The 27,961-nt window shown below is 37.6% G+C and overlaps 1 protein-coding gene across 6 annotated transcripts in view; it reads left to right on the top strand.

The window, feature by feature from the left end:
* The window catches only part of ZDHHC21 (zinc finger DHHC-type palmitoyltransferase 21), a 34,215-nt gene extending 10,463 nt beyond the window's left edge, over positions 1-23,752 (top strand). For all 6 annotated transcript variants that reach the window (XM_048504000.1, XM_048503997.1, XM_048504001.1 and 3 more), the window contains 5 exons: positions 4,521-4,632; positions 5,438-5,576; positions 12,634-12,750; positions 22,141-22,184; positions 22,617-23,752. In XM_048504000.1, the coding sequence (XP_048359957.1) occupies positions 4,521-4,632; positions 5,438-5,576; positions 12,634-12,750; positions 22,141-22,184; positions 22,617-22,749 (545 nt within the window). In that variant the 3' untranslated portion in view covers positions 22,750-23,752. The remainder of the gene's footprint in view (positions 1-4,520; positions 4,633-5,437; positions 5,577-12,633; positions 12,751-22,140; positions 22,185-22,616) is intronic.
* The last annotated feature ends 4,209 nt before the right edge of the window (positions 23,753-27,961 follow it).

The raw sequence follows: 27,961 nt of genomic DNA, 5'->3' as shown, positions 1-27,961 counted from the left end.
TGGGTAGGTGGTGTGAAAGCTCACACCTGGTTCTATCATCGATGGCGATGCCCAACCCGTTTGACATACATCACATGTCTTGCAAAATCCTTAACTGGCTTTAGGTCAAACCCCTGGCCAAAAAAAAAACTGCCTTTGAATTCTTTCCATAGTCCTTCTTATTCCCTAGGTGTCCAGCCAATGGGACACTATGAGCCAGTTCTAAAATTTCTTCCCTGTACTTTCTTGGAATTACTAACTGTAAGGTTACTTTTCCCTTCTCTCCAGAAAAGCCCTGCCCTCCCATTTTTTGGCGATACAATAAGCCAGATTGCCATATAAAATCTCTCAGGATTTTCTTTAGATACTTCTCCAGAAGCAGCCTCTGCCTTTTCACATAACTCTTTTAAGAGTAGTACATGATCTTTGTTCCAGTTTTAAACTGCTCCAGACCTTTCATGACATACATTTTCTTTATCCTCCAAAATGGAAGGTTTCAACTTCCACTTGGCTGGACTATAGGAGTGCTTAATGACTCATCTTTCTTTCCCTCCAATTGTGACTTAGTTAACTCAGCTTTTGCTGTCAGCTCCACTTCCACCCCACTTTTTCTTTTTTGCTCACCTATATATTTGACTTAAGTTTTTTTTCCAGCTTTTAGGAATCCCTGGTTAGGAAACTTTTCATGTACATCTTCTAATTCCCCCCCCTTTGAGCCTTCTGTTTCTCTCTTTTCTCAAGTGCTTGTTTTAGCCTTTGACACCCTGAAGTAACTACCTGCGTTCATTTGTCTAGATTGGTACCAACACATCTGCTCCAATTATAAAAGGCATATCAGAGCGTAAGCATCATGTACAATGGCATATATAACCAATGCGCTTTCCTTTTCAATTCTATGGGAGATCTGTGGATATGAATCAGTACTAAATCTAAGTACATAGGGGGGGTCCTTCATCATGGGGTAACCTGCATCCTCTCCCACCAACTGATGACTTATTTGCTTTGCTTTAACAACTTTCTTCAGTTGATAGAGACTTATATCCTGCCCTGTAGTCAACAAGAACAGCTTCCACCCACAACTTCCCCAAGTAGCAACACTTTCACTTAGCCCTGAGATCTCCAACCCACTGTTTAATCTCTGTTCCTCAGATATCACACTATTTACATCAACCAGCTGTAACTCTCCCATTCTCGCTCTTGGTTTGCTTGTTCAGTGGATTTAACAAGTTCTTCATCACCAGCATATCCTCTTAGTTTGTCGAAGCAGAGTTTCTCCAGGACTTAGCAGAGTTCTTCATCACCACGGTGGCCGGCTCTTCTCCTTCACTGGAACAAGCAGAACTACCTGCGCCGAGATCATTAATCTCCCTCCCAATCTTCCATTTTTGCACCAAAACCCGATTATTTCCAACATGTTTGCACTCTTGTTTTCTCTCTTATTTCTTGCACATTGTGATTTGAAGTGACCCTTTCTCACAACACAAAAAAGCAGATTATATTCACATTGGTGTATAGATCTCCAGCGGGTTTACTGGGCCTTGGAGAGAAGTCCTTTCTCTGGAAGCAAACTTTTTTCTCCATCTTTACCCGTAAACTCAATATTTCTCGGGTTTGGTTTTAAAACGGAATTCATCTCTTCTCTGATGCACAAAGCGTTAACTGGTTTTTTTTTCTTTCCTTGCTTTTTTATGGCTGACCATCTGCGTACTGCTTGTTAAAGCAGCCTTCCGCAGGATTAGATAAATCTAGAAGTTCTCTTTAGCTTGAACAAGAGCTGAGATTTCTTAGGAAGTGTGTGAAAAAATTGCTCTCTTGCTATCAAAGTTCGCGAAAAGTCTTCCGCGGATGGACTGAACCTTTGCAGCTCTATACCATTCAACTGTGAACTATAAGTTTCAATCGAGCCCTTTCAAAAGCAACATAGCTCTCCTTCCTCTTAGGGAAAGCTCCCCTCAGTTCTTCTCTCCAACTGGATCTCCGGATTTTCCAAATCTGGCTAACGAGGCCTGCACTTTTTTAAAATTCCTCAACGCCAGGTGGCTTCTTCCCCAAAGTGTAAGTTCACCTAATAACTTGAAGCTAAAATCTCCAGCAACGCAAGGCCATAGCAGCCCTCACTTGCTCTCTTCTGGGAACTTCATTTTCTCTCCAGAGGCAGCTTCAAACGAAAGCTAAAAAACTTTCCACCTTTAGACTCACCCCTGCTGATACCTGGGGAACTGTCTCTTTTGCCAAGCTGCAGTCGAGAGCTCCCCTCTGTCTATCCTGCATCAGCAACAAGAGTTCCATGAGTGGTTTCTTGTGCGTGCATAAACGTTTGCAGCATCCTCATCCATCCCTCAGTGCTGGTTGGTACTGAGGGAGATAGATCTGTATCACTATACTATCCCCGTCTGGTTGCATTAACTCTGGGTAGTCCTCTGGGGTGTACTACAGACCTTTCTTGGTCATTCTCATCCATGTCTCTCAACTCCTTGCCATTCAACAGCTGTCCCGTGGCTCCCAACTCTTGAGCTACCACTCTGCTGCTTGATTCTGGCTCAGCTGAGAAAAATGGTGTGCATATTCTGGGCTCTTCCAGTGTGACCTGCACTTCATTCACCTTTTTAGATCGAGCCACATCCTCCAACTGACACTTTCAGAATGTTCCTGAACTCTTCACAATATCTATAATCTGTTAATTACATCAGATATGAAGGCATTCTGTTACCTAGATGTTTACCAAGGACATTGAAATATAAATTGATTAATATGTTATTAACTGGAGTGAAGGGAACCATGACGGCCATTTTATGTATTTTTTGGTCCTGATTTGAAGAAAATTGCCAAAATACTTGTGTGCTTTGAATTACTTAACCATTGTCTGTAGCTACAGGTTATTAGAAGTTTAAATAAGTATTTGCTGCCTTTCATTACTTGCACTGAACATTATTTCCAAAGCTTTGGGTTTTGAACAGGGACAGATTAAAATAGTTCAAAGTTACTTTTAAAAAATGTACATTGTAAAATATGTTACTTCTAATTTCTATGCCCATATATCTGCATTCATTTTCTGAAATTAACAGCTTGTAGTAGCTATGTTCCACAAATTTCATTTCAAAATACATCTAAATATGCTTAATTGATAGATATTATTTTGTTTTCTCATACTAAGGCAGTTTGAATTTGGTTGGAGATGGTTACATCTGTTGGTAGTACACACATTGGTATGGTCAGATGCATTTGCTGTCTATTTTAAATCACACTGGAAAACTTGCTTTAAGTGTTTCTGAGCCTTCTGTTAATGGTAACTCTCTTATTAAAGAGTAACACCTTTGTGACATTGGCTTTATGGGAACAGATTGAAAATCAGTTTCCATCTGGCATTATTACTAATTTAATGATCTTGAATATTGGGTTTCCATACTGTCAGTGTGCAAATGATGCCATTTTTCAGCAAGGTGAGAAATACGGCAGCTCCCAGCAGGCGGCTTAAAATTAGTTCCATGTAGGCAAATTCAAAAATATATTGTAGGCTTTATAATTTATATTTTTTACAAAATAAATCTATATAAGATATTTATTCTGAGAAGTATTTTGTCATATTCAGATCCATCTTTCCAGATTTCAAAACAGATCAACGTTTTAGTTTTGACATCCTCAGATAAGAAAATAAAATGTTGGCAATTCTTCCCATGTTTTGTGGTTTTGCATTTTCTGCTTCTTCAAAAAATTAAAACTAACAATTCAGAGAGAGTTTGTACGCCTCACAAAAAAGGCAATAGATTATTTGTATTGCAATAAATTCATTAGTTGGATATCTTGATCCTGGTACAAAGTGGTCCATGGCCTGTTTAATGCCACTGCTTAATAATCATCAAGAACATTTCTTAATAATATAGCTATAAACATACTGAAGGTCTAAATATAAAAGTGGTGTATGCTTTTCCCCCGAAGAATCCTTCAGTTCATCAGTCTGGTCTCTGTGCATTTCCATGTGGGAACTGAGCTTGTACAGGTGAGCTGAAGTTTCCATAGAGGACTAGAGTGCAAGGCACTCCTTTTCTCCTCAGTGTAGTTTCCCATCTTGAGGAGGAACCTCATACTTGTCTCCTACAGTCTCTCTTTGCCGCTGCAATAGAAGGAAACTTCAGAGTCTGCATCTTTGAGAGAGAAGAACATTCTTCCACCCCTAAGAGCACCATTCACACATCCTGAAATCTGTTTATCTCTATTCAGGTTATAAACAAATAAATAGCAGATAAGCTACAATGCAGAATATGTAAGCCATTTACATATCATTGTGCAGTCTTCTATTTTGTAGGACAAAGATTTTCTTTAAATATCCTTAAACTAAACTGGCCACATTAGGTATATACTTTTATCTAGAACGTCTTTTTGTTGACAAGAACTAACATGTATTAAATTGTATGATATAGTATTCATTGTTTTGATTGCTTGAGGGGCATCTTGATAGATTCTTTTTAGTCCTGTAGGGGAGCAAACTCATTGGCAGTTCTGCAAAGTACATTATTAACCTCATTTACATTTCCTCTTTTTAGAAAGAGAGTTTTGGGAGTTGTGCAACAAATGCAATATGATGAGACCAAAACGTTCCCATCACTGTAGTCGTTGTGGACACTGTGTTCGGAGAATGGATCATCATTGCCCATGGTAAGGTGAAGCCAATAAATTTCTACAACACATCATTTCTTGGTGCACTGCTTTCTAAATTAATAACTGACTCATGATGTTTTCCTGGAATTTACATAGAAAAGTTATTGCTATAACATCAGGAACCAAATTGGTGATATTAGATTCTCGAATTTTAAATTTGGTTTCAATATTGATCTGTTATGAGTCCAGCTTGTTCAGATTTCGAAGTATGATTCTAAGTCAGGGGTAGGGAACCTGCGGCTCTCCAGATGTTCAGGAACTATAATTCCCATCAGCCTCTGTCAGCATGGCCAATTGGCCATGCTGGTAGAAACTTGATGGGAGAATGTAAGTTCCTGAACATCTGGTAAGGATCTATTCTAAAATACTGATATGTTTCCTTCATTTTGGAAGGCAACCTTCTCAGTTTGTATCCTGTATGCCGTAAAGTACATGTAGGTTTTAATTACAAAAAAGAAACTGGATATAGTACAGTATTCTCTCCCCCTTTTGTAGCAAGAAATATTGTTAGATGAAGAACTGTAGAAAGTGTTGCAAGCTTCAATATTTGCAATTATTTATATGTACAGGAGAAAGTATTGCTCCATGCGCAAATGCGTGGGAGGTAGGTGTGGTAACTATTCTGACTACAGTCACTACCAAGGGGAGAGGATTAGAAAGAGAACAGTGGTGAATGTTCTTCCCTTCACTCTATTCCCTTCACCTTTTATGAGATGCAGTGGTTCATTGGTTTGGTTGTCAGCTCATGCAACAGTCTTGAAAATAGAGGTGCTATTGCATGTGTTTATACCATTTTCTGCAGGATTAATAATTGCGTTGGCGAAGACAACCACTGGCTGTTTTTGCAATTATGCTTCTACACACAGATCCTCAGTTCCTATACCCTACTACTTGATTTCTGCCACTGTTACTACCTTGAACCACTTAAAAAAATGAACTGGGTAAGAATTTTATTACTTTCAAATATAGGGTAAATGCTGACAATTTTCACTTCTTAAAATTGATACTTGAAGTACATTTTTGCACTTTAACTGTCACTGAATCCTAGTGTAGAGGTGTGATTTTTTTAAAGATTGCAGGGACTTACCAAAGGGGAAGTTAATAAATTAGTAAAGGTAAACACTTTGCTCCTAACATTAAAAAATCTGTCACAGATCATTATGAAGTGGCTACAAAATGAAGTATGTGACAAATTCAGCATTATGTCTGCAGTCCAAACATGCACTTTTAACATTTGCAACGAAGAAGATCCCTATGTTTAAAGCATATGCATGTAATGCAGTAAACATTACTGGTATGGGTATACTTTGTTTCCCACAACATATATGTGTATATACATTTATTCTTAAATGCCTGTTTATACTTGTCAAGGAATCCCAGTTGGGCCTGAGTGTGACAGGGAAGGGACAGAGCAGAATGAAAACTCTGTATTCCAGGTCTACTCGGTACTCTGCCCTTCCCCAGCCAGCCACCGCAATTCTGATTTGCCAGCTCCAGCTGCTGCAAGGCCCCCAACCATTGAGCCTCTCGTCACTTGCTTGCAGCTGGCGAAAACATGCTCCCAGTTTGTCTCCCCGTTCCTGGTTAAGCCACAAACGCACGCAGCCCCAGGTAAGTCTGGGGCTGTTTCTTGTCTTTAAGTACTTGTTTATACCTGTTTAGGAATCCCAGTTGTGCCTGGGTTTCCAAATAGTTGTACACACCTCTATAAAGATATGTAAATAAAAATATATGTCATCATCCTATGCAGAATGTATACGCAACACACAGTTTTGCAAAACTGCAGATTGTTTGTTTGCTGGGAAACTTCCTGGAACAGAACTTTAATGAGAATTCTTTATAGAGTCTCTCTAAATCAGGACCTAGGATGAGAAATATTCTTGCTTTGTGGCATATTTCTTCTTCTTCATGGGAATAGAATGTACTGACTGAAGAATGAACAACAAGCATAAATTTAAAAAGTAACTGTGAAGGTGATTTAGAAAATGGAAAGTTACGATCATACACTCTCATACTACAGTAAAAGTTTTATTAACTGGCACTCTGTTCTTGAACACTTCATTAACTGTTATGCTTGGGACCTGCTGGCTTCTCCTTCCAGCCTAGCAGTGGTGGGAGGACAGCTGTGCCAAGTGGATGGTAACCAACCATCCTAAAAACACAGCTTGGACCCTCCACTCCACCCACTCCTCACTGATGCCTGCTCACTGTTGCTGGGTTGGGCTCACTTGCCAGCAGTAGCCACATGGAACAAAAGATGGAGAAATGTGCTATGGTCATTCTTATTTGACACTTCTTCCCCTCCCTCACAGTTCTGACATTCAGAACAACAGATTTTAGCTTTTCATTCACACTTTTTGGATTTCAGGAATATTCTGGTTGTGATGCTGTATTGGACAACAATGCGGTTGCCACCCTGAAATACTCCCCATGGTTCTCTCAGGTTAAAAAGAACAAACGTTACACCCAATATCTTACAAATCTCAAGGATGCAAACCTAAGAAAATCATTTACATCCCTGAGATTTCAGTCGTTTAAATCAGAATATTTACTGGGGAGATATGCCAGAACACCAAGAGAGTTACGAGTTTGCAGATGTAGACTAAAGCAGTGTGAGGACATAATACATTACATACTCTACTGCCCTTTTTATGCCGTTATCCGTACCAAATATATCAATGACATCCTGATAGGCCTGACAGGCAATGTGGAGGAGAAGGTTTGCTTTCTTATGGCTGATGTTTTTCCTGAGGTTACAACTAAAGTAGCGACTTTTATGTTTCTAGCAGCAAAAATTAGAGAAAACTTAACTAAAGCTCCAACTTTAAAAGCTATGTTGTAACATAGGTGGCCAAATCCCCTCATAGTTTCAACTTGACTTTGTCTTAATTATATAATTAAATATTATTATTTTGTTGCTGTATTTCAATGCCATACAATTATTCTATTTGTATTTTTCAAGCTTATATAATAGCCTCTTTTTTGGATTTTAATGCTTTGTATAAATCTCATATTGAGTTTTAATTTTTATGTAAACTCTTGGGAGCTGGGCTAGGGTTGAAGTCTTATACAGGCGTGTATGGCCCATGGCTAATAAATGGAAATTTGATTGATGGATTGACATCACATCCTGTAGTGGAGACAGTCAATCACATGCAGTTGTGTGATTGACATTTTAGCCATCTAAACTGAGAGACTAACGTGTTCATACCACAGATGGCCAACTATTAAACAAAAAAGTCTTAATCAGAGTATTCAAAAATTTTGACGCTTTGATCATTTTGGATATGAATATGGGAATAATTTTCTCCCACTTTAATACTAATAGGAATGTTACTTATGGCATGCTTTACACATGCTAGAAAATGAGGTAATACAGTGTTGAGTCAGGGGAACGGAAGGCACCAGACTTCAGATGGTGGATTCCTGTTTTAGAGACCTAGAATGCCAGGGAGAACCATTCTGTTCCCTCTTTTTGCATGTTTTAGTGATTTTTTTTAGTGATTTTCTGTTTGCAGGGAACTTTGCATATGAGGAGCATTGTGAAGTGTGAACAGTCTGCAGTCAGCTGTGCTGTCTGTCCTATACTTCTTGTTTTTATTTTATTTAAAACAGTTGTGTTCTGCCTTTTCACCCAACTTAGGGTCCCCAATGCAGTGAACAATCCAATCAATGTTTACAGTACAGGTCAAAATATATGAAATATTTAAAACATATAAAACATATAAAACAAGGAGGTAATGTGGGAAAGCAAAAAAAAAATTAACCTGGTGGCAGGAGAGACACATGAATTTTGGATGATGGGGACACTGAGAAGCTCCCATTGGGCTGAATGCACTTACGCTGTCTTTTTGGTGGCCACTGGCATAATGCTGGCAAAGGCCAAGAAGGCCCTGGCCATGCACCCAGACCGCCTCCACTATGACAGGGGCCCTGGGACTCTTCATGTCCCAGTGCTGGGGAGGGCCGTGGTGGCAGAATGCCAGCAAAATCACCCTTCTGCCAGGGCAAGTGCCTCAGGGATGGCAATCCTCTGGCACAGTCACGCACTGCACCCTCAGGTGAATTTGCGCTCCCCCCCTTTAGATGGGGCCATTTGTGGCATATTTGAGAAGGTGCTTACTTGGGTTGCAACCTGTCTAGCCTCAGGAGGTGGAGCCTTTAAGGCAGGGCCTTTAAAGATGACCGAAGCAGTCAGGTAGTTTCATATGGAGTAGGCAATGTCATCAGAGTTGGTTAAGAAGTATTTTTCAAAAGAATTAGATATGGAATGTTTCTTCATAGAAAATTTATGTGGGAACTTGATATATAAGCAATTGTGTAATTATTTTTATTTGAATGTCTATATAATTCATCTGGACACTTCATTTGGATGATTACTGAGAGAAAGATGCATATGATGCAACATTTTATTTGTTTATATGTTGAGTAAAGGGCCCAGATGACGGATTTGGAAGTTTGGGGAGGGGGGGGGGCATGGCACTTGCTTCCGAAAATTAGGGCATTGCCAGTCTTTATTATTTACATTTCACTAATAATTTGGTTCAGATGATTTGATAATCATATTCTTTTAAAAATTCATCTGCAGAATTGGTAGTGGATTGAGAAGGTAAAATTGAATTTCATTTGCTTGGGAATTCAGTCAGATTTAAAGCATCTGAGATGACATCAGTGTACCACTTGATTGATTTCTGACCATCTTGCTAAGGATTTAGTAGCCCACATGTGTACGTTACATCATCAGTCATTCTGCCCTTTGCCACTGAAAGACAGAAACAGAAAATAAAATCTGCATCATCTTTGGACAGAAATTATATGCTGCAGAAACCCAAGACTCAAGTTGATTCCATTTTACATTCACAGCTATGCTGTCCTCCTCAGTAACAGAAATATTTCTGTTGCAATTTTTTTTCTAATGCTTTCCTTGTTCCTGAACATTTGCATTGGGGGTCTCCTCTTGCAATTCCAGACTAACTTCCCAGTAGTCCTGAAATCACCATGAGACAACGTGCAGGTGAAACTGCTGTCATAGCTCCATGCTTTTGTTTGCTGCCATTGTGGCTTCTGTTTCCCAGACTTGGAAACAAAAATGAGCAAACACTGACTTTACTTTGATACATGCAAAGGGTTTGTTATGACAGATGTAAACAGGTGTTGTAGCTAGACAGGGATTATTGCCACATTTAATATGGTTTTTATGTATAAAGGAGTAATTTAAAAAATCCGATGTAAGTTAAATGAATGTATGTTACAAACTTACCTACCAGTAGGATTTTTTTTTTAAAAAAATCATGCCCCTTTATTTATACATTTGTGATTAGATAAAGACTCTTGCTGCCTTCTTAAAAAACTAAGAAATAAGGTTCAATTTACTGAAATGAGTAATTATTTGCTGGATTCCCCATTAATCACAGATGCCTTTTTAAAGCTAAATGTTAACAAGGCATAATCTTGAGCTATATAATTCCCTTGTATGTTTGGTTGCCTATTCGTCCAGTAGGAGGAGCAGTATTACTGTGAGAGGTTCCTATAAACCGAGTAAGTCATCAAAATATTGTAAATATTATTTGCTGGCAGCTATTTTATATCAGCTATCCTTTTGCACAAGGAACGGTATATGCTCTGGCAAATATGAAAACTGTGTGTCTGGCCAACACACAGGAGAGACTGAGCATGAAATCTCTCTCCACCTATTTTTATATCAATTTAGCTGGTACATTGGCAAATATAGGAACATGTGAAGTTGCCTGTCCAGCCATTTGTACCTTGGTTCATTGCTGTCTGCTGTGGCTGGCATTCTAAAGTGTATCATTGCTTGAGAGACAGTACTTCAGTTATGTAAATACAAACTGAGGTTTTGTTGGTATCATTCTTGATGTAGATCCATCAGATCAAATGGATGAATTGATGGATGAAGCAGTATAGAGTTCCTCAGCTTCACTTCAGTTAAAATGCCTGTAAAAATTGTTCTGTTCAGGGCAGTATTCTACTTTTAAATGCAAAGTAATAATTGACACTGTAAAAAGCACAGGTTTTCTTTGAAGTTTTCAGGAAGCAGTGTGACAGTTTCTTAATCTAGTTGATCATTTAAAAGTACAATACTTTAGTATATGATAGTTTCCTAATTTAAATTCACCGGTAGGCTCAGGTGAGAGCTCTGTGGATTATTCATAATCAGTCCCAGAAAATTGCTTAGAATAAAAGATCTACTATTGTTGAGACCACGTGATTTCCTATCTGCATAAGGATGTGCTGATGTTTATTCTCTCATGAGTTTACATCTGGAGAGCAGGTGATACTGCTTTATCTTAAGAAATCGTGGGGGCAGGTTTCATTCATTCCATCCTTGTTTTAATTGATTCCTGAATCGTTGATGAACATGAAGAATATTTCCCACAACAGCCATAGATGTAGGCGAAATGTTAGGAGCTAAAACTACCAGACAGCGGTCACCCAGCACAGAAAATGCACAATAGACAGGTTGTGGTGGGTTTTCTGGGCTGTGTGGCCGTGGCCATGTTAACAGACTTCCCTCTGTGATACACCTCTGAAGATGCCAGCCACAGATGCAGACGAAACGTTAGGAACAAGATCCACCCAACCACGGCCACACAGCCCAGAAAACCCACCCTAACCAGTTGAAGCCGGCCGTGGAAGCCTTCAACAATGCACAATAGCCAGTTTTTGAGTGTGAAAGTGATCATTTCCCCTACCTTTTCAATGTGTGGAAACTACAATATACTTTTACAGTTTAGGCTTGATCATGAACTGTAACCAATCTTTGAGTTGGAATGCAAGTTATGTATCTTGCTGGTGATTTATTAAGATCTGCAGCACTTAGTCTTAATATGCCTTTGTGAACTAGTATACAATCTCATGCAAATTTATCAAACCCTCTTTGCGTTTCAGTTTTACTTTAAAGTCTGGTTATATGGGAGGAGGGTCATAAAGTTTCACCAGTGCCCCTTCCACACATGCATAATAATGCACTTTCAATCCACTTTCACAATTGTTTGCAAGTTGATTTTGCTATTCCACACAGTAAAATCCAGCTACAAAGTGCATTGAAAGTGGATTGAAAGTGCATTATTATGCATGTGTGGAAAGGTTCTGAGTCTAGGCAGATATCAAGATCTGGGCCATTTAGTAGAAGGGACAGAAAGGAGTACTCAAGATATAACTGCACATATTGCTCCTTGTTGGTAGTGTCTGATAAAATTTATTTTGTTTTAACCCTGGTGTTTCCTTACCTGAGTTCCATAGCTTTGGCTGCTGCTGGCCAAGGTCAGGAAAATACTCAATATAATGACATCAGTACACAAAGTAAATTCTACTAGATATTTATGAATAGGGATGGGAAGACAGTTAAGGTTGTTGGGAGGATCAGGTTTTTTGGAAGTAATTTTATGATCTCAGAACATGTGGTCCATCTTGGGTTTAGTTCATAACTTTTTCTGAGCTGTCCAACTTCAGACTACAGGTTGGTCTTCATTTGATGCAATGCTCCTTCATGTGAAAGATCTCTCTGTATGGCAAAGTGAGAGAGAAGAGACTAGCATAGTATAGAAGACTTCCATGGGAAGCATTCTGCCATGGGATCCCCCACCTTCAGTCTGAAGTGTCACAAACCAGACATGTCAGTGAGAACTAGGCTTATTTCAAAATAATCTTTCACAGTCTAAAGACTAATTTTGAAGGGATAGTCATGAAGACTGTTGCTATAAAGATTAACAGGGTCTGCGGCACCTTATAGACTAACTAAACTCCATTTCAGCATAAATTTTCTTGCGTTCAACCTTGCTTCTCAAGTGCATGTCTTGTATAAAATTAAACATGTTCTGTTTTAGGGAACAGATGATTACATATTTAGAACTTTAATTGTAGCTGCAATGGCTAAACTGTTGACTGTAATTGTTCTTGCCTGTTGCAGACAACCTTTGTGCATTTTTGTTTACAAAAAAAGAAAACTTAAGTTTTTCTATCTCCTTCTGTTTACAGGAACACTTTGTATTTAGACATGAACTTGCTCTAATAAGAATATCTACCTTCATGGGTTTAATAATGCTAGTTGGAATTAGTGGACTCTTTTATACTCAGTTAAGCGGTGTGTTCAATGTGAGTATTTTTATCTTTGTTTTGAAATAACCTTTTCGTGCATGATGATGTCATAGTTTAAAAAGTGCAAATATTGAGTAATGGGGAAAATTAGACTATTTTCTCTTGGGCATACATTAAAAGAAAAGCAAAAAACTACAAGTAGAAAGAGAGAGAAAGGGAAACCAGAGAAGTAAACTCACTTTACATAAGAGCAGAACTAGCATAACATCAGTGCATCATTTTTACATCATTTTCGGTTTAGAAGAGAAAGGGAGAAATCTGCAATTAAAAACATTAGAAGAAAGAAGCAGCACAATGTGAGGGGCTTTGGGTGGGGAGAGGAAAGGAATGAAGGAGGATGAAAAGGATTAACTAAAATACTGGTGAAACTGGAAGCTTTTTGAGTAAAATATGTTCAGTTAAGATAAAAAATCAGGAGCAAATGAAGAACCATATGATGGAGAACCCTTATCATAGTAAGTGGGTTACATTAAATATTGTTCAACAGTATTTTGAACAAAAGCAAAGGTAAGAAAGGAAAACCAAGCATATCATATCAAAATGGCATAACATGAGGTCCTGGAAGAGAGTGTCCTGGTGGGAAAACAGGAAAATGGAGACTTGTTCTAGCTGGGTTTAAGAGCAGTAGATCAGATACAATATAATTCTACTGAACAAATGATTTAATAGGGGGAAAGGTAAGGTTGAGACTCCAAGATTGAGTAGAAGAATATACAAGAACACAATATTTAAAGAGAACAAGAAAGGCAATCTTATGAAGGTTTAAAATACATTCATATCAGATTTCACTATATCTTGAAATGATTTTGGAAACTGAGATGAAGCAGGATGCATGGATTGCAAGCTGTATCCTTAGGTATGCTCTGCTACCCTGAGGTGGGGATTTTGCACAATTACATGCTTCTTCCTTGTGCCACTTGTCACTTTGTTCAGAAGGTTCCTTGAAACTATATGTATAGAAGTCTGAATTCATCATATTTGTGCATTCATGACTGATTCAGCCTAAAAAAAACATATTGAAAAGCCACATGCCTTCATCATTAAATGTTGAGAACATTTTACACATATCTTTTTTCGCTCCTATTAAAATATTTATATTGCGCTGCCAAACATGTGAATTCAATAAATTATATCAAAAAGTAAAAATATAATAAACATATTCAACATGACATAGTGTATCATGGGCACAGCACTCGTGCACAGATATTTCCATAAATTCAATCCACTTTGTTTTCTTGCTCATCCCATGACTAGCCTTTACAAGAAACGTTAAGTCTTGGTGCACCTCTCATATAACCGTGGACAGAGCTCTTTGGGGAACTTCTACATGTTCTGTGCCCACAGTGGACTATGGTAGATTATACCCATTATCCTAGAACAGGCTATGGCTCAGAGGCGGGGCTTCTGGTTGCCATGCAGAAGGTTCCAGGTTCAGTCCCCAGCATATCTAGTAAAAAGGATCAGACTGCAGGCTATATTAAAGACCTCTGCCCAAGACCATGATCTGCTGCAAATCTGAGTAGACAATATTGACTTTAATAGACCTGGGTTCTAATTTAGTACAAGGCCACTTTTCTGCCTATGTGTGCTGATTACATTACAATTCACAGTGTGAAATTAATTAAACTGTTTAAGAATAATTATGGATAATTATAGATTATACAAAATATTTTATTTACTATTCATATAACCCTCATCAACAGTTATTTTTTTTACATTTTTTGATATCCATTTGCTTCATTTAATACAGGCTACAAAGAACTATGGACCTAGAGGCTGGGTGTTGTTATAATTTTCTTCATTTGTTGGCATTTGGGTGATCTTTTTTTGTATTTGCTTGCACTTTATAGAAGACTTTTCTCTATGAAGGGAAGGGATTGGTTTCTGTCATTGTGCCTAAAGTCCAGAGAAGTTCAAGACTCCAGGGTTGGCCCTTGCCCATTTTGGAGGGTATGGGGTAACCAATCCTGAATAAGTGGACAGGTATCTATGAGGAGCTAATAAACCCCTTCCTCTCCATCTGCATTTCCCTAGCACTAATTGGCAGGTGACTGTTGCTGGCAGGATGCATATCCACATTTTACTGGATTCTTGTTACTTATAAGAAGCTGTTTGGCTTTACTCACAAACGGATTTTGTAAACTATTTTTATACTACTCTCTACTGATCTGAAGTTGGTTCTGGCAACACTCCATCTGGACCAGTAGTTGCCAGGACCCTTCCTTACCCTTTAAAAAAATTATCCTTTCACCAACTTGAGGCAACCTTATGTTGAGGGAACAGACCAGAATAACCTCCAAATGTCATCTAATAGCAGTGAGAAGTTTCCAGAAATTTCCAAGTGCATTTGTTTCTGATTTTAGATATTTACAATTTAAAAATAGTTACTAAAATGATAATTTTCTAGCATGCTAACATCCATGTTAGTTCTTATTTTCAACGTGCCAAAATTTACTTTTTTGACATTCATCTGTCTTGAATTTAGAGCTAGCATTGAATCCTCACTCTGCCATTGATGCTAACTGGGTAACTTTGAGCTAGTCATTCTCTTTAAGCCTAACTTACCTTACAGGGTTGTGGCTGTGTGGATAAAGTAGGATGGGAGACAAAACTGCTGGGTCCCCACTGGGGAGAAAAGTGTTTTCTGTAAATACAAAGACACAGTATTCAACATAATTTAGATTACTTTTAAAAATGTATTTGGGGATATTTTTATGCCTTCTTGTTAGGGTCCTGCCCGAGGTGGATTACAATTAAAATGTCCACAATATTAACAACAAGCTGTTACAAACAAATACAAGCCTAAGCTGTGTTACATGCTTCTAAGCCCATGGACTTAATGATGTAACTCTGCTTAAGATGCACTGTGATTCACCTTCCCTTGTATACTCTAGCTACCTGAAGTATGTAAGTGATACTTCTGCTATAAGCAATGAACATTTATTTAAAATCCTAAGTTATATCATCGCTGTGTGATTTGTACAGCATTTCTTTGTTCAAACAAATTCAAGATATAGTGGTATATTTTATTTTTTGATTTGTCAATAGTTTTAGAGACGGTAAGTGTCCTGAGAGCTCATGTTTTTCTTATCAAACTTTGTAGGGGGTTGTTATTTGGTTGGATGCATGTCTGGAGCACTTGAGTATTTCTTTCTCTCTACAAATGGAAAATCCAGCTTTCCAGTGGCTGCTGGAAGGTAACAGGATAATCACTTAAGCAATGATCCTCTGATGTCATTGTGGGAGGCCAGTAAAAGCGGATTATCTGTGACCCAGATAAAATAATTAGAAATTACTTGGACACTTACAAATAACTGATCTACTAATCTCATTTCCAAAGTTAAAAAAGGTCTGTCTCTCAACATAACACTACCAGATGTTTCAGTCAAACTGCATCCTTTGAAGAGACTAATCTGAAGCCTAATTTTAAGGATTACTTTTGGGTTGTTTTTTATTTAAAATTCTAAACAGGATGCATTTTCATTTTTCCGTATGTTCTTCCAAATGATTAACAGAGTTAAAGGATTTTTTTTAAAAAGAATTTTAGCTTGGTCATCAACCTGTCACTGAATGTAAGACAAAACATATTACACAGGTGACATATTTTGTTTGTACTGTTTACAATGTAATTTGAGTTTCTCCATCTGCTGAAATATTTCTGAGTGCATTCATATAGCTTTTTAAATGGGTACTTCCAAATATCCTTAACTAAACCTCTACTTATGTTATTAATTTGATTCATGTAACAAGGGTTGCCTATTAATTACATTTCTAACCATTATACAGTGTTATGATGGTGTTGTTGAACATAAATGATGACCAGTTGAGTGAGGTAATAGAGAATTTATCTTTGTTTTCTCAAGTGTTTTGCAAGGAAAATAACAATATAATCATCTGATTTTGAAAGTCCTTATTTGTATTGCACAGTTCTGGTAAATTTTCAGTCATTCTTAATAAAGTGCAGTGTTGTAACCCTTTATATTTTATTAGAGATTTACATTATGAGAATAGTAGTGGTTGATCATTTTTAAAATTAAAACAAAATTGGCTAAGCATTTGGAGTTCTTTATGTTCTACTCAGCCTAAAAATAACATGTGCATTATTTAAATTGGAAGCAGAGGTTCAGCATTTGAGACAGAGCAAGATACATTGCAAATTTTGTATTGAAGTGAATGGTAGTTTTGCAATAGAAGCTTACACGAGTGATGTAACATATTGTTTTGTATAGAGAGGTTCTTACTTGCAGTGGCTTACATATCCATGTTAATGGAAGGGCCAGTTCTAAATGCATAAGTTTGGTTCTTCCATTTAATTGAACGGGACAGCCTCCACACAGAGGAGTTTCATGTGCACATGCGGTTGTTATAAAGAACAGCTTGCAGTATTTAGTAAGAAGCTAGTGGAAACTTCCACCCAAGCTGCTAATGTAAGGCCCACCGGTATTCATGGAGTAATATTTGGCTGGATCCAGAGTGCATTTTCCACCAATAATTAAGTGGTGGGGCAATTTCCATGAGTTGTCTCTTAGTACTGCAGACCCCCAGTTTGCCTCTCATGCTGTTCCTAAGACTCTCCTGTCTCACAGGAGCATCAGTACAGGGGGAGGCTGTGGTGGAGAGAGAGAGGTGGGAAAGTTCTGTTCCTCTGACTAAAGTGCCTTGTATACCCTTTATATTTTATTAGAGATTTACATTATGAGAATAGTAGTGGTTGATCAGAAAACCTAGGCTACTTATACTCTGTAATTTATAACAAAATTTCTTTAAAGGAGAAATTGTGAAGGATGCTGGTTTTGCATAAAACAAAGTGTTTTGTTTATGTTTATGGAATTTCTACAGTCTCAAAATGGCTTACAACATTTAATACAATAAAAACAATATAATAGTCAATTATGGCACCCAAGAATATAAAAGATAGGGTTAGTAATGCCTTAATAACAAAATCAAGGAAAGAAAAAGGAAAAAAGAAGGGGAAAGGGAAAAGAAAGGAAAAGGGGAGTGGGGAAAGGACAGCCAGATAAGGTGGACAATTACCCTTCCAGACCTCAACCATAGGCCTGGTGGAACAACTCCATTTTGCAGGCCCTGTGAAATTGTGATAGATCCTGCAGGGCCTTGATATCATTAGATGGTGTGTCCCACCAGGCCAGAGCCAAAGATGGCTCTGGCTCTTGTTTATGACAGCGAGATACTCTTCAGGCCAGGGACCATCAATAAGTGGTTGTTTGAAGAGCGTAATGCATTGCCATGGAGGACACCAGGTCTGTGACCTATGTGGAGGCAGCAGCATCTGCATGGAGTCTCCCAAGGCTCAACTGGATACCCCCTTCAGTAGGCATGACAAGGTTTCAGCTGGTGCATTAGGCAGTTGGTACGCCAGCCAGATAGCCAAGCTCTCTTCAGTATTCTCTTCCAAACCAACACAATCAGTGTCTGGAAACTTTGGGATGGGAAGTGCCCTGAAGACTTTCAGATGAGAAGTGCTCTTTGTCCACCATTTTGGAGATACATTGTTAAAAAACCTCGCCTCCCCTTTCTCCAGCCCTTTGTTCACCATTTTGGAGATATGTAATTTAAAAAAACCCAATCTTTATGTAATGCAGTATTATCTACTTTTAATACACCCCAACCTGGATAGCCTAGGCTACTCATCAGATCTCAGAAGCTAAGTGGGGTCAGTCATGGTTAGCATTTGGATGGGAGACCAACAAGAAACAGACAAAATCAAATTACTTCTGAATATCTCTTGCCATGAAAACCTCATGAGATTGCCATAAGTCACCAGCGACATGATGGCAAAAACAAAACAAAAACCAAAGCAAAACAGTTTCAAATAGAAACATTGGCTCACAAATTGATGCATTTGTAATGTAAAATGCTTTTCATCTCAGATAAGTATCTTACTCTCTTATAATTAAGTAAAATATTTTAATCATATTTTTAATCGGATAATCTATTAAATACTATTTTGATTAGTTTAATAATGAGGGCTTTACTTGTGTTCTTTTCCTTCAAAAATGCCAGAAATTTAATCAAAGGCAATATTAATCCTTGTAATTAAGTTTCGGAAAAGCAACAACCACAATCAGGTTGGCGTGTCAGTGTTTTTCTAAGACAATCATTGTCTGTACTTGTGTATATGAAAATACAAAATAATTGTGCCATGTATGGTTTTATGTAGGAGTCTGATATCAGATTGACCCTCTGTCATTATCCAACACAAAGTGATAAGGCCCATCTTGCCGTTGATGGAGTTTTGAATGCTATTCTTCTCTGATCATCCTTCTGAATAAAAGTATTCCCATCATTTACACATTTGATTTATATTTCACTTCATCACAAGATTTGGACAACTTGACAACATTTAAACTTCTCTTTGGAAGTAATGGGAAATGTGATTTGAGGGCAAATAGTTTTACAAATAAAACTGACAACAAAAATTGTTTCCTAACCTTGAAATAGAATTGGTTTGTTCTGTTCCATAAGAACATTTTGTTAAAACCTATGTACTTAAAATGTACCTAACATGCCCTTTGAGTAAAACATCCCTCAATTTCAAATAGCCTGAATCAGACATCACTCTGTGTGTGTGTCTGTGTGTAAAGGGCCATCAAATCACAGCTGACTTGTGGTGACCCCTTATGGGTTTTTCAAGGCAGGAGAATAACGTAAGTGGTTTGCCTATGTCTTTCTCTGCATATCAACCCTGGTCTGGTATTCCTTGGTGGCCTCCTATCCAAATACTAACCAGGGTTAACCCTGCTTAGCTTTCAAGATCTGACAAGATAGTGCTAGCCCAGGCCATCCAGGTCAGGGCATGACATCACTACAGTTTAATCAGTTCCATAGGGCCTGCAACTTTAATCAGTTCTGTAGGGCCTGCAAGACTGAGACGTTCCATGGGCCTTTGTTTGAGGCTCCCAATGAGTCTATAAAATCCAACTAATAATTGAGTCTCGCTTCCCTTGCACATTTCCAACTTGCACACACTTCCCCCTGATAAATAGAGAATGATTTATGTCAGGGGAGGGGATAAAATTTTAGGATAGGATTGTGTTAAATAGTGTGCCATCGTAGATGTTTGGTTTCAGTATTAAATTTATTTTATATTATTGACATCATGTTTTTAACTTCACCGTAAGCTTCCCTAAGCCCGGCCTTTGCCGGGAATGAGCAGGGTATAAATATAATATAATAAAATAAAAATAAATAAAAATAGAAAATATATCCATATTTGTTATTTAAAACTCAGATTGACATTGACATTATCAGGTTTGTCTAGCAGCACCTTAAAGATCAACAGGGTTTCGAGAGTCAGCACTCCCCTCATCAGAGGCATTGTTATCCCAGTCGAGGATTGTGTTATGCACGTTGGAATAGCGGTATTCATGCTATTCTGTGGGGCTCTGTATGAGCAAAAGCTTCTGTGTTTTTTGATATATGAGGCAACGTGCTTACCAGCTCTACACAATGGCCATGATGTGCAAGGGAGCATGACATGCAAATATCAGTCAATGCCAAACCATTATCAGAAGCTATACTGGGCATTCTTAATTAAACTGCTTAATAACTAATTCTTATAGTTCTAATACAACTGGTTGATGTGTAACTGATTATTGTCTGCCTTTTACTTGCATACTGATAGGTTGCTCTCTACATGGAAGTTTTCCTATACTTGTTGAATTTTGAAGCGTTTACCTCTCCAGCATTTTTAATTTTAGTTCGTTTGTACTGTTTAGCCAGTTCTGAAGCATTTGTAGATTTCAGTTTACTTTTGATGCATCTGTAAAATAGATCACTTGAGATATTAAAATGGATAGTGTGCTAAACCTTGCAGAAAGCTGTTCCTTCCAACTTTGGCATTTCATTTGCTGTCAGCTGCAGAGTGAAGCTATCTGATTATGTCACCATTGCCTTGGAAAGCTCTTCTAATTCACCTTTCTCAACATGTTTATGAGTCCATGTCAAAAATGTGTTGCAGTTGACATTTGAATGCTGGCCTGTTCATTACTTATTGAAGAGCCCTTGTTAAACGTATAACCTTCTTATTTTTGCCAAGCATTCAACATGCATTTAATGAGAACACCCACTCTTGCTTAGCTTGCTTGTTACTGTTCCACCATTGTTTATTACTTATTGAAGATGTTTCTCAGCCATGCCATTTCAAGCTGTGATCTCCTCAGATGTACTGAGTTAAGCAGGGTCATTCTGGGTCAGTATTTAGACACAAGGCTACTAGTGAAAGCTTAACTCCACAGGAAATACTATTGGTGATTGAGAAAGTGAAACATTTCTTTGTGAATCAATCAATATTGTTACAAAGGCTGACCTGTACTCTCTTAGCAGAAGTGTGAGATAGCTATGTAAAATGGGTCTTTCACATTTGTGCCTTCGTTTTATAAAGCTGAGGACATAAGACACAGCATCTGTACAACAGATCCTTTGGCTCTGCTGAAAATTATATTATTCCTACTTGTATTATTATTATTATTATTATTATTATTATTATTATTATTATTATTATTATTATTATTATTATTATTATTATTATTATTATTAGTAGTAGTAGTAGTAGTAGTAGTAGTAGTAGTAGTAGTAGTAGTAGTAGTAGTAGTAGTAGTAGTTCTACCCATCAGTTGGTAGAGGGAATTTTTCAAGGAGGCTGACGGGTCATTAATGCTAATGGGAGTGGAAGATGGAATGCGGAGATCTAGTGGGAGAATGGTGGGAGATCTAGGTGAAACTGGTATTTTAGAAGTGAGATCTGAATCCTTTTACATGTTACTGTTTTGATTTTTTATTGGGGTACCAGGAAGCAAGCCACAAGATCTGTTCTATTCTCAGCAGTTGACCTGCTAAATTCCTTAGATTGCTCCGATACTCACTCTTTTCACAGAGTAAGTTACACAAGTTCACTTTTACATGAAAGAAGTTTCAGATTCATTCATCTACGTAGCAGGCATAACTTGTGAGCAAAGCGCACGCTTGTTTTCATGGGTTTAGCTGCCAGAACTACTTCATCTTCAGACTAATCAGTAACTTACTCTAGTCATGGTGTTCAGGTGAAATATCTGTGCTGTAAATCTCAAATAGACTTTTGATGGTTAAACAGTTCAGGTTAAGAGCAAGAAAGGCATTACTGCTATTGTTGGAGTGAGCTGAATGTTTCAATTACATAAAATTTGAAAGCATTCAGTGTACCAAGCTTGGGCAGCATATTAGTTCAAGTTATTAAAGCATGTGTATATGTTTTATGAATTTTGTTTAAATTTTTTATTTTTAAAAACAATCCTGAAACTTTTTTTTTAAAACCCAGACAATAGGAGTGTGTTGTAATGGCATTGGTATGGAGGGAATATTGAATAATTTTGCTTTTCTATATAACAGGACACCACAAGTATAGAAAAACTGGCAAATTGTTGTGAAGAAATGTAAGTATCTCTGCTTGGGTTTTTTGAAAAGCAGATATGGTTAAACACTGTATATATGAAGAAGGAACTAAACTTTGCATGTCTTATTTTATTCCTGCAGTTGCTACAGAGTGCAAATTTGCTACAGATTAATCTGTCCTATCTAAAGCCATCAAAATTAGACTTGCAAAAGCACAGGCCAGAAATAATTTTGTTTTGTTTGTTGGCACTGTGTTGACCATGAAGATCATCTTAGGCGTAATGTTGATGCATTCTGTGCTTCTCATAAAGTATCAGCTGCATGCCATGCTGAAAAGGAAACTGTGCTTGTGGTGGCTGGGATGCAGTTCCTCAGAGTCGAGTAATGGATCCCCAGCCAACCCTGTATTGTTCATGTTGACTGAAGTGCACCATGGGAGTTCTGTCTTTCACTAATAATGCTGTTGTCTGTAGATCAAGACCGCGAAAGCCATGGCAGCAGACCTTCTCAGAAGTTTTTGGCACTCGCTGGAAGATCCTGTGGTTTATTCCTTTCAGGCAAAGACGACCACTGCGAGTTCCCTACCACTTTGCCAATCATGTCTAAACAGATGGATGGTGGGCACAGATGGGTCCTCCATGCTGGAAATGTGTTGCAGGTTTTGTGATAATAGAACTATGACAGTCCTCAAGTCAATTAAAATCTACCCACCAATCTTAGACATCACAATGTGCCCCAGGCTTTATTTTAATAATAATGATTTTGATTCCGTTGTGGGATTAATGGACATTTCTCTGTTTACTTTTAAAGTGTACTTACTTTCAAACAGCTTTTTAGAGATATTATTTTAGTATTTAAGGTTAATAACCAACACATTTGTTGATATACAAATGTTATGAAAATTTTGTTTTGATACTGGATAATAATTTTTGGTAGAAACACTGGCATTTACACTGTCCGATAGGTTTGAAAAGTGTCTTGTCCGCCTTGAATTTTTTAATTCTTTTTTAAAATCAATACTTTCCGGATTAATCTGCTAATTTGGTTTAAAAATTTCTATGCCTTCCTTCATTTATTGTAGATGATATTAACTGAGCAGCTCATCACTTGAAAAGGGTGAAATTTTAATGGTATTTTTTTTAATCAAGGGCAATTTTTTGTCTTATGTCCTCAGTTTTATAATATTGTGTTTTTATTGTTCCTGTGTAAAAATAGAAACAATGACAAAAATCCCATAATTTGAGAGGATAGTCTATAGTGCTATAGAAGTTTCTTTTCTTCTATTTGTAAATGCAATAATTCTACTCTAGTCTTATGTGGTTTATGTATCTTAGAAATGCAAACTTTAAAACAATGTGGCATGATCCAGCCCAAAGTTAAGCAGTTTGAAATCCACAGGTTTCAGTGTGAGAGTTTAAAACACCTGTGGAAAGATGCAATGTTTACTACCTAGTGAATACTAAGACCCATTGATACAGCCAGACTGAGCCACAAATTGTTTCCACCAAAATCAGTGATACTTGAAATCTTTGGCTGGATCATGCCTAAAGGTTTCACTAATCACTGTAATGTGTCTGGCATATAAAATAATGTGTTGTCTCTATAATAATTCTTGTTTTGTATAGTCACTCAAAATATTTAAAATTTAAATTCCAGGTGTTTATATAATGGGTAATATATGTGGGAAATATTTTTAAAATAGTATTTATATACTGAATATGGATGTTAGCGATAAGCATTAGCTACTGTGAACAAGACTGTTCTAATATATTCAGAAGGTTACTGAAAGTGAAAACAAGCAGGCATGCCCACGTGATTTAATATTAGAGCTTGTCAAATGGTAAACTGAATCTTAGCTCTGGGATGGTTTTGATGAAGACAGTTCTCAGTTCAAGGCATACAAGCTATTCAAAACACCAACTCAAAGGCAAACAAAGCAGCATCTGACCCAGTTTTATGAGTCACTGTACAGGAACATCAACTCACGAAGTCAGATAGTAGATGGTCAGTGCTGATGTAAGCACAGTGTGGTGTGACTTCAATTTTCCCGATGTCACAGAAAGCAACTATACCTATGGTATCTATGTTTGTTCTGGCACTTGCTTCTTTCATTTTCTGCAGCTGTTCTGTCAAATGTTGCCATATGGGAAGTACACGACTTCCTATAACTGGAGTAGTGTAGTGGTGTGAGTGTCATACTAGGACCTGGAACATGTGGTTTTAAATCCTCATTCAGCCAGGAAGCTAGTCATTCTTTCTCTTTTTCTTTTTCAACCCCTCTCCCAAGATTGTTTTGAGGTTAAATGAGGAAGAGGAGCCATATATGAAGCCCTGAGCTTATTGGAGGAACGATGGGATAAAAACATGATAGATTTTGTACTTGCAGGAGTCCTTGTACCAGCCATTTGTAGCAGCGGGGCTGGTAGTTTTAAGATGTCAGTTGTTGGGAAAAATTTGTCAAGTAAGGCAAAGCTGATTGATTCATCTGTTCATATGCTAGATCTGTATTTATGCTGAATGAAATGTGATGTTTCCACGGTCAAAACATTTACCTGTGTTGCACTCCATCCTATTGCTGAAACATATAAAAGGTGTTATTGGAGCGCTGGCTAATTGGCATACACCAACAATCTGTAGCCCATTCTGTGATGGAATGTAAATGCTACATGTATATAACATGGCACATAAAGTACGTTGGCTAAACCCATGCTTTCTTTGCCCATAGGTAGAATCACTTTTAAACCATTCCTTAGTTATAGCGGTGAATGCCATTCATATATGCTGTGTAAGAAACCCAGATCTATAAACAACAGCTTACCTAGTACCTACTTGATTATACTGAACTATGGAATTTGGATAGTTGACATATTCATTACAAGCTATCTTTCTCCTCATAAAACTAACTAAAACCTAGTCAGTTATTCCTAAAAGTGACCTGTCAGGTGTTTAATTAACAGAGATATCATGGCATCATGGTTAACAGTAGTAGACTAACCTGAGGAATTGGGTTTGATTTCCTGTTCCTCCACATGAACAGTGGACTCTAATCTGGTAAATTGGGTTTATTTTCCCAGTCCTCCACATGAAGCCTGCTGGATGAGCTCAGGCTACTCACAGTTCTCTCAGAACTCTCTCAGTCCCACCTACCTCACAAGGTTTTTGGGAGGGAAAAGGAAGGTGATTGTAAGCTGCTTTGAGACTCCTTAAAGGAGAAAAGCAGGATATAAAAAACAACTCTTCATCTATAAATCTATAAATTATGGTCATTTGTAAATAGTTGCTAAATAGGAAGAGACTCCAAGTGCTTATTGGACAATGCTCAGTGCTTTTTTGCTGCCAACATATGTTCCACCTCTAAAACATTAGAATTGGCATTTTACCATGATTTTTGCTTAGTTAGGCATTAACATTGATGAGTGTCAGATTTACTTCATGTTCTTCCTTCCTACTCTCGTGCTTTCCACATTCCCTCCTACACTTTTTGTTTATCAGCAACCATAGTTTCATTAACGGTGAGCCGGGCAGACCACAGTATATTGGTTTAGAAGAAATGAAAACTTATGACATGCTAAAAACCAGGAAATACAGGAAGGAGATGGCGTTCACAAGGGGAAGGCTAGAAAAGAAGAAAAAGGAAGGCGTTCAGAAGCTGGAACCTGCTTTGTAATGTCTCATGATGGTTTCATGTTGCATTGGATCCAAGACTTTGTGACTGTAATTTAGTCCATGTTTTGCAGCAATTGCTCTCCTAGTATCAAGAATTACTGTACTTGGTGCAGTATAGATAAAATGGGACTTCCAGAAAACCATTGATTTGCTTTACGCAGTTTAGTTAGTGGTTAAGGGTATTAGTCATTTGAAGGTCATCAAAGTCATTGGGGCTTTTTGGACCCAATCAGCATACATGGTTTTCTTTCAAGGATACACTGTTGTTTCTTTCGTTTTTGGCTAGAATGTCTTGTGAACCTGATCTTATAACCTTGTTTTACACATTTTTTAAAATAAATCAGAACAGCTTGTGTAAGGGTTAACATTCATCACTAATGCTTATTTTAAATACAAATTTCAAAACAGTGTTAGCACTTGAAGCTCAGCTCTTCTCACACGAACTGTTTACTGCTTTTCTCATTAGTTGCCTGGTGCAGCCTTTGCGAGCTGAAGTGAGTAAAATGTTGCCAGTACTTGCCTTATGCAGGTTTAACAATTTTTCTGAAAGTTGTGACATGCTGTTAAGAGTTTGAGAGATCTCTCCTTCTGTTGTTCCCAAAGTGCCCTCTCTTGGCTGACTTATGTAATGACATTGCACCCCACACTAAAGTAAAAATACTGCTCTGATTCAGACAGGATTCTCTATTTCTTACTCCCTTATTGATAACTAATATTCTGGATTGTCCTGCTACCCACTAAAGCTTCTTCATGTGTATGATATTAGGAAAAATGTTTATAAGACAGTGATCCACTAGTTTATAAGACAGTGATCCACTAGAGAAAAATAGACACTTGCTCAGAAATTCAATTGTTGTGGTTCAGATGGTGTTTCGAACATACTTCTGTTGAAAAGCCAGTACACTGAGAACCAGTGTGGTGCAGTGAGTAGAGTTTTGGACTTGGATCCGAGAGACCGAAGTTCAGATCCTCGTTTGCCACACTCACTCAATATAACCTACCTCACAGGATTGTTATGAAGCGAAAATGCAGGAAGGGAGAATCATATATGTTTCCCTGGAAGAAGGCTGGGATAAAATGCTCTACATAAATAAAAGTATCAGTTTGCATATCTAGGGTGATATGGAGAAAATTGGGGGAGGTATAAAAATGGGAAATGTCGGGGAAGTAGATTTTTGCATCTGTGGCATCATTTGCTCAACCTAGATCATGAATCTTTCGTATGTGGGATAAGTGTGCAGTAATGTCAAGCTAATGTCAAACTTATGTCAGTGGTCAGGCGGGTAACCTGTTCATTCTGAATATACAGTTGACTATTAACAGTACTGTAAAGAAGTTTCAATTGGATCAAATTCAAAAGGTCAGTACAAAAAACAGTACTTGAAGTAGCTGATTCCCATGTTACTTCAAACTGACCACTTCCATGTACATTAGGGGGGTGAAGATGGGACTCAGATAGTTAAAGTACAGTTTTTTAAAAAAGTTTTCACAACTAGGAAAAATATTTGGTCTGTGACATTGCTGTTTCCTATTGATAGCTCGTGCTGTGGATTCACCTCCTGCCCGCTAAAGCCCCATGTTTAAATCCTATGCTTTTTCTGGTGGCTATGAAAGATAACATTAGGATAATAAATTGAGAGATTAGTTAGACCTAAATGTGTTTTAATATGACGAGGGCAGCTGCTTACTTTTCTACCCTTCTCTGCATCTGTTCTTTTTATTTATAATCTTTTAATTTTTTGATATTTGAATTTTTAAGTGCATAATGTTCATGAAATGCTAAGCAGCATTACCCACTAGAAATAAAGGAAATGCCTAGCATTTGGCACCTAAAATTCATTAATATATGTTCTGGCAGAAATTGTTTATCTTATCACTAGAAAAATATTTTAACATATTTTATTTATTAATCCTTCTCTAAAGTAATGGCTTTAGAGTAATTATCAGCAGTACTGATTTATTAATATTTACTGTAAGTGATGTCTTTAAATCTTCTGTTCCCTGAATGACATAATAGATCCCTGCAGTACTTAAGACAGTTCTTTCTCTAGATATTTTCTCTATACTATACAAAGATCTTGATGTAAATGCAGGTTTTCTATGAAAAATGATGGTCCTAACCTTATGGTTTTCACAAAGAAAAGAACATACT

This window comes from Sphaerodactylus townsendi, linkage group LG07 (assembly GCF_021028975.2).
Source record: "Sphaerodactylus townsendi isolate TG3544 linkage group LG07, MPM_Stown_v2.3, whole genome shotgun sequence".
Classification (NCBI taxonomy): Eukaryota; Metazoa; Chordata; class Lepidosauria; order Squamata; family Sphaerodactylidae; genus Sphaerodactylus; species Sphaerodactylus townsendi.
The sequence above is the reverse complement of the archived record's forward strand: the minus strand, read 5'-3'. Positions and strand labels throughout refer to the sequence as shown.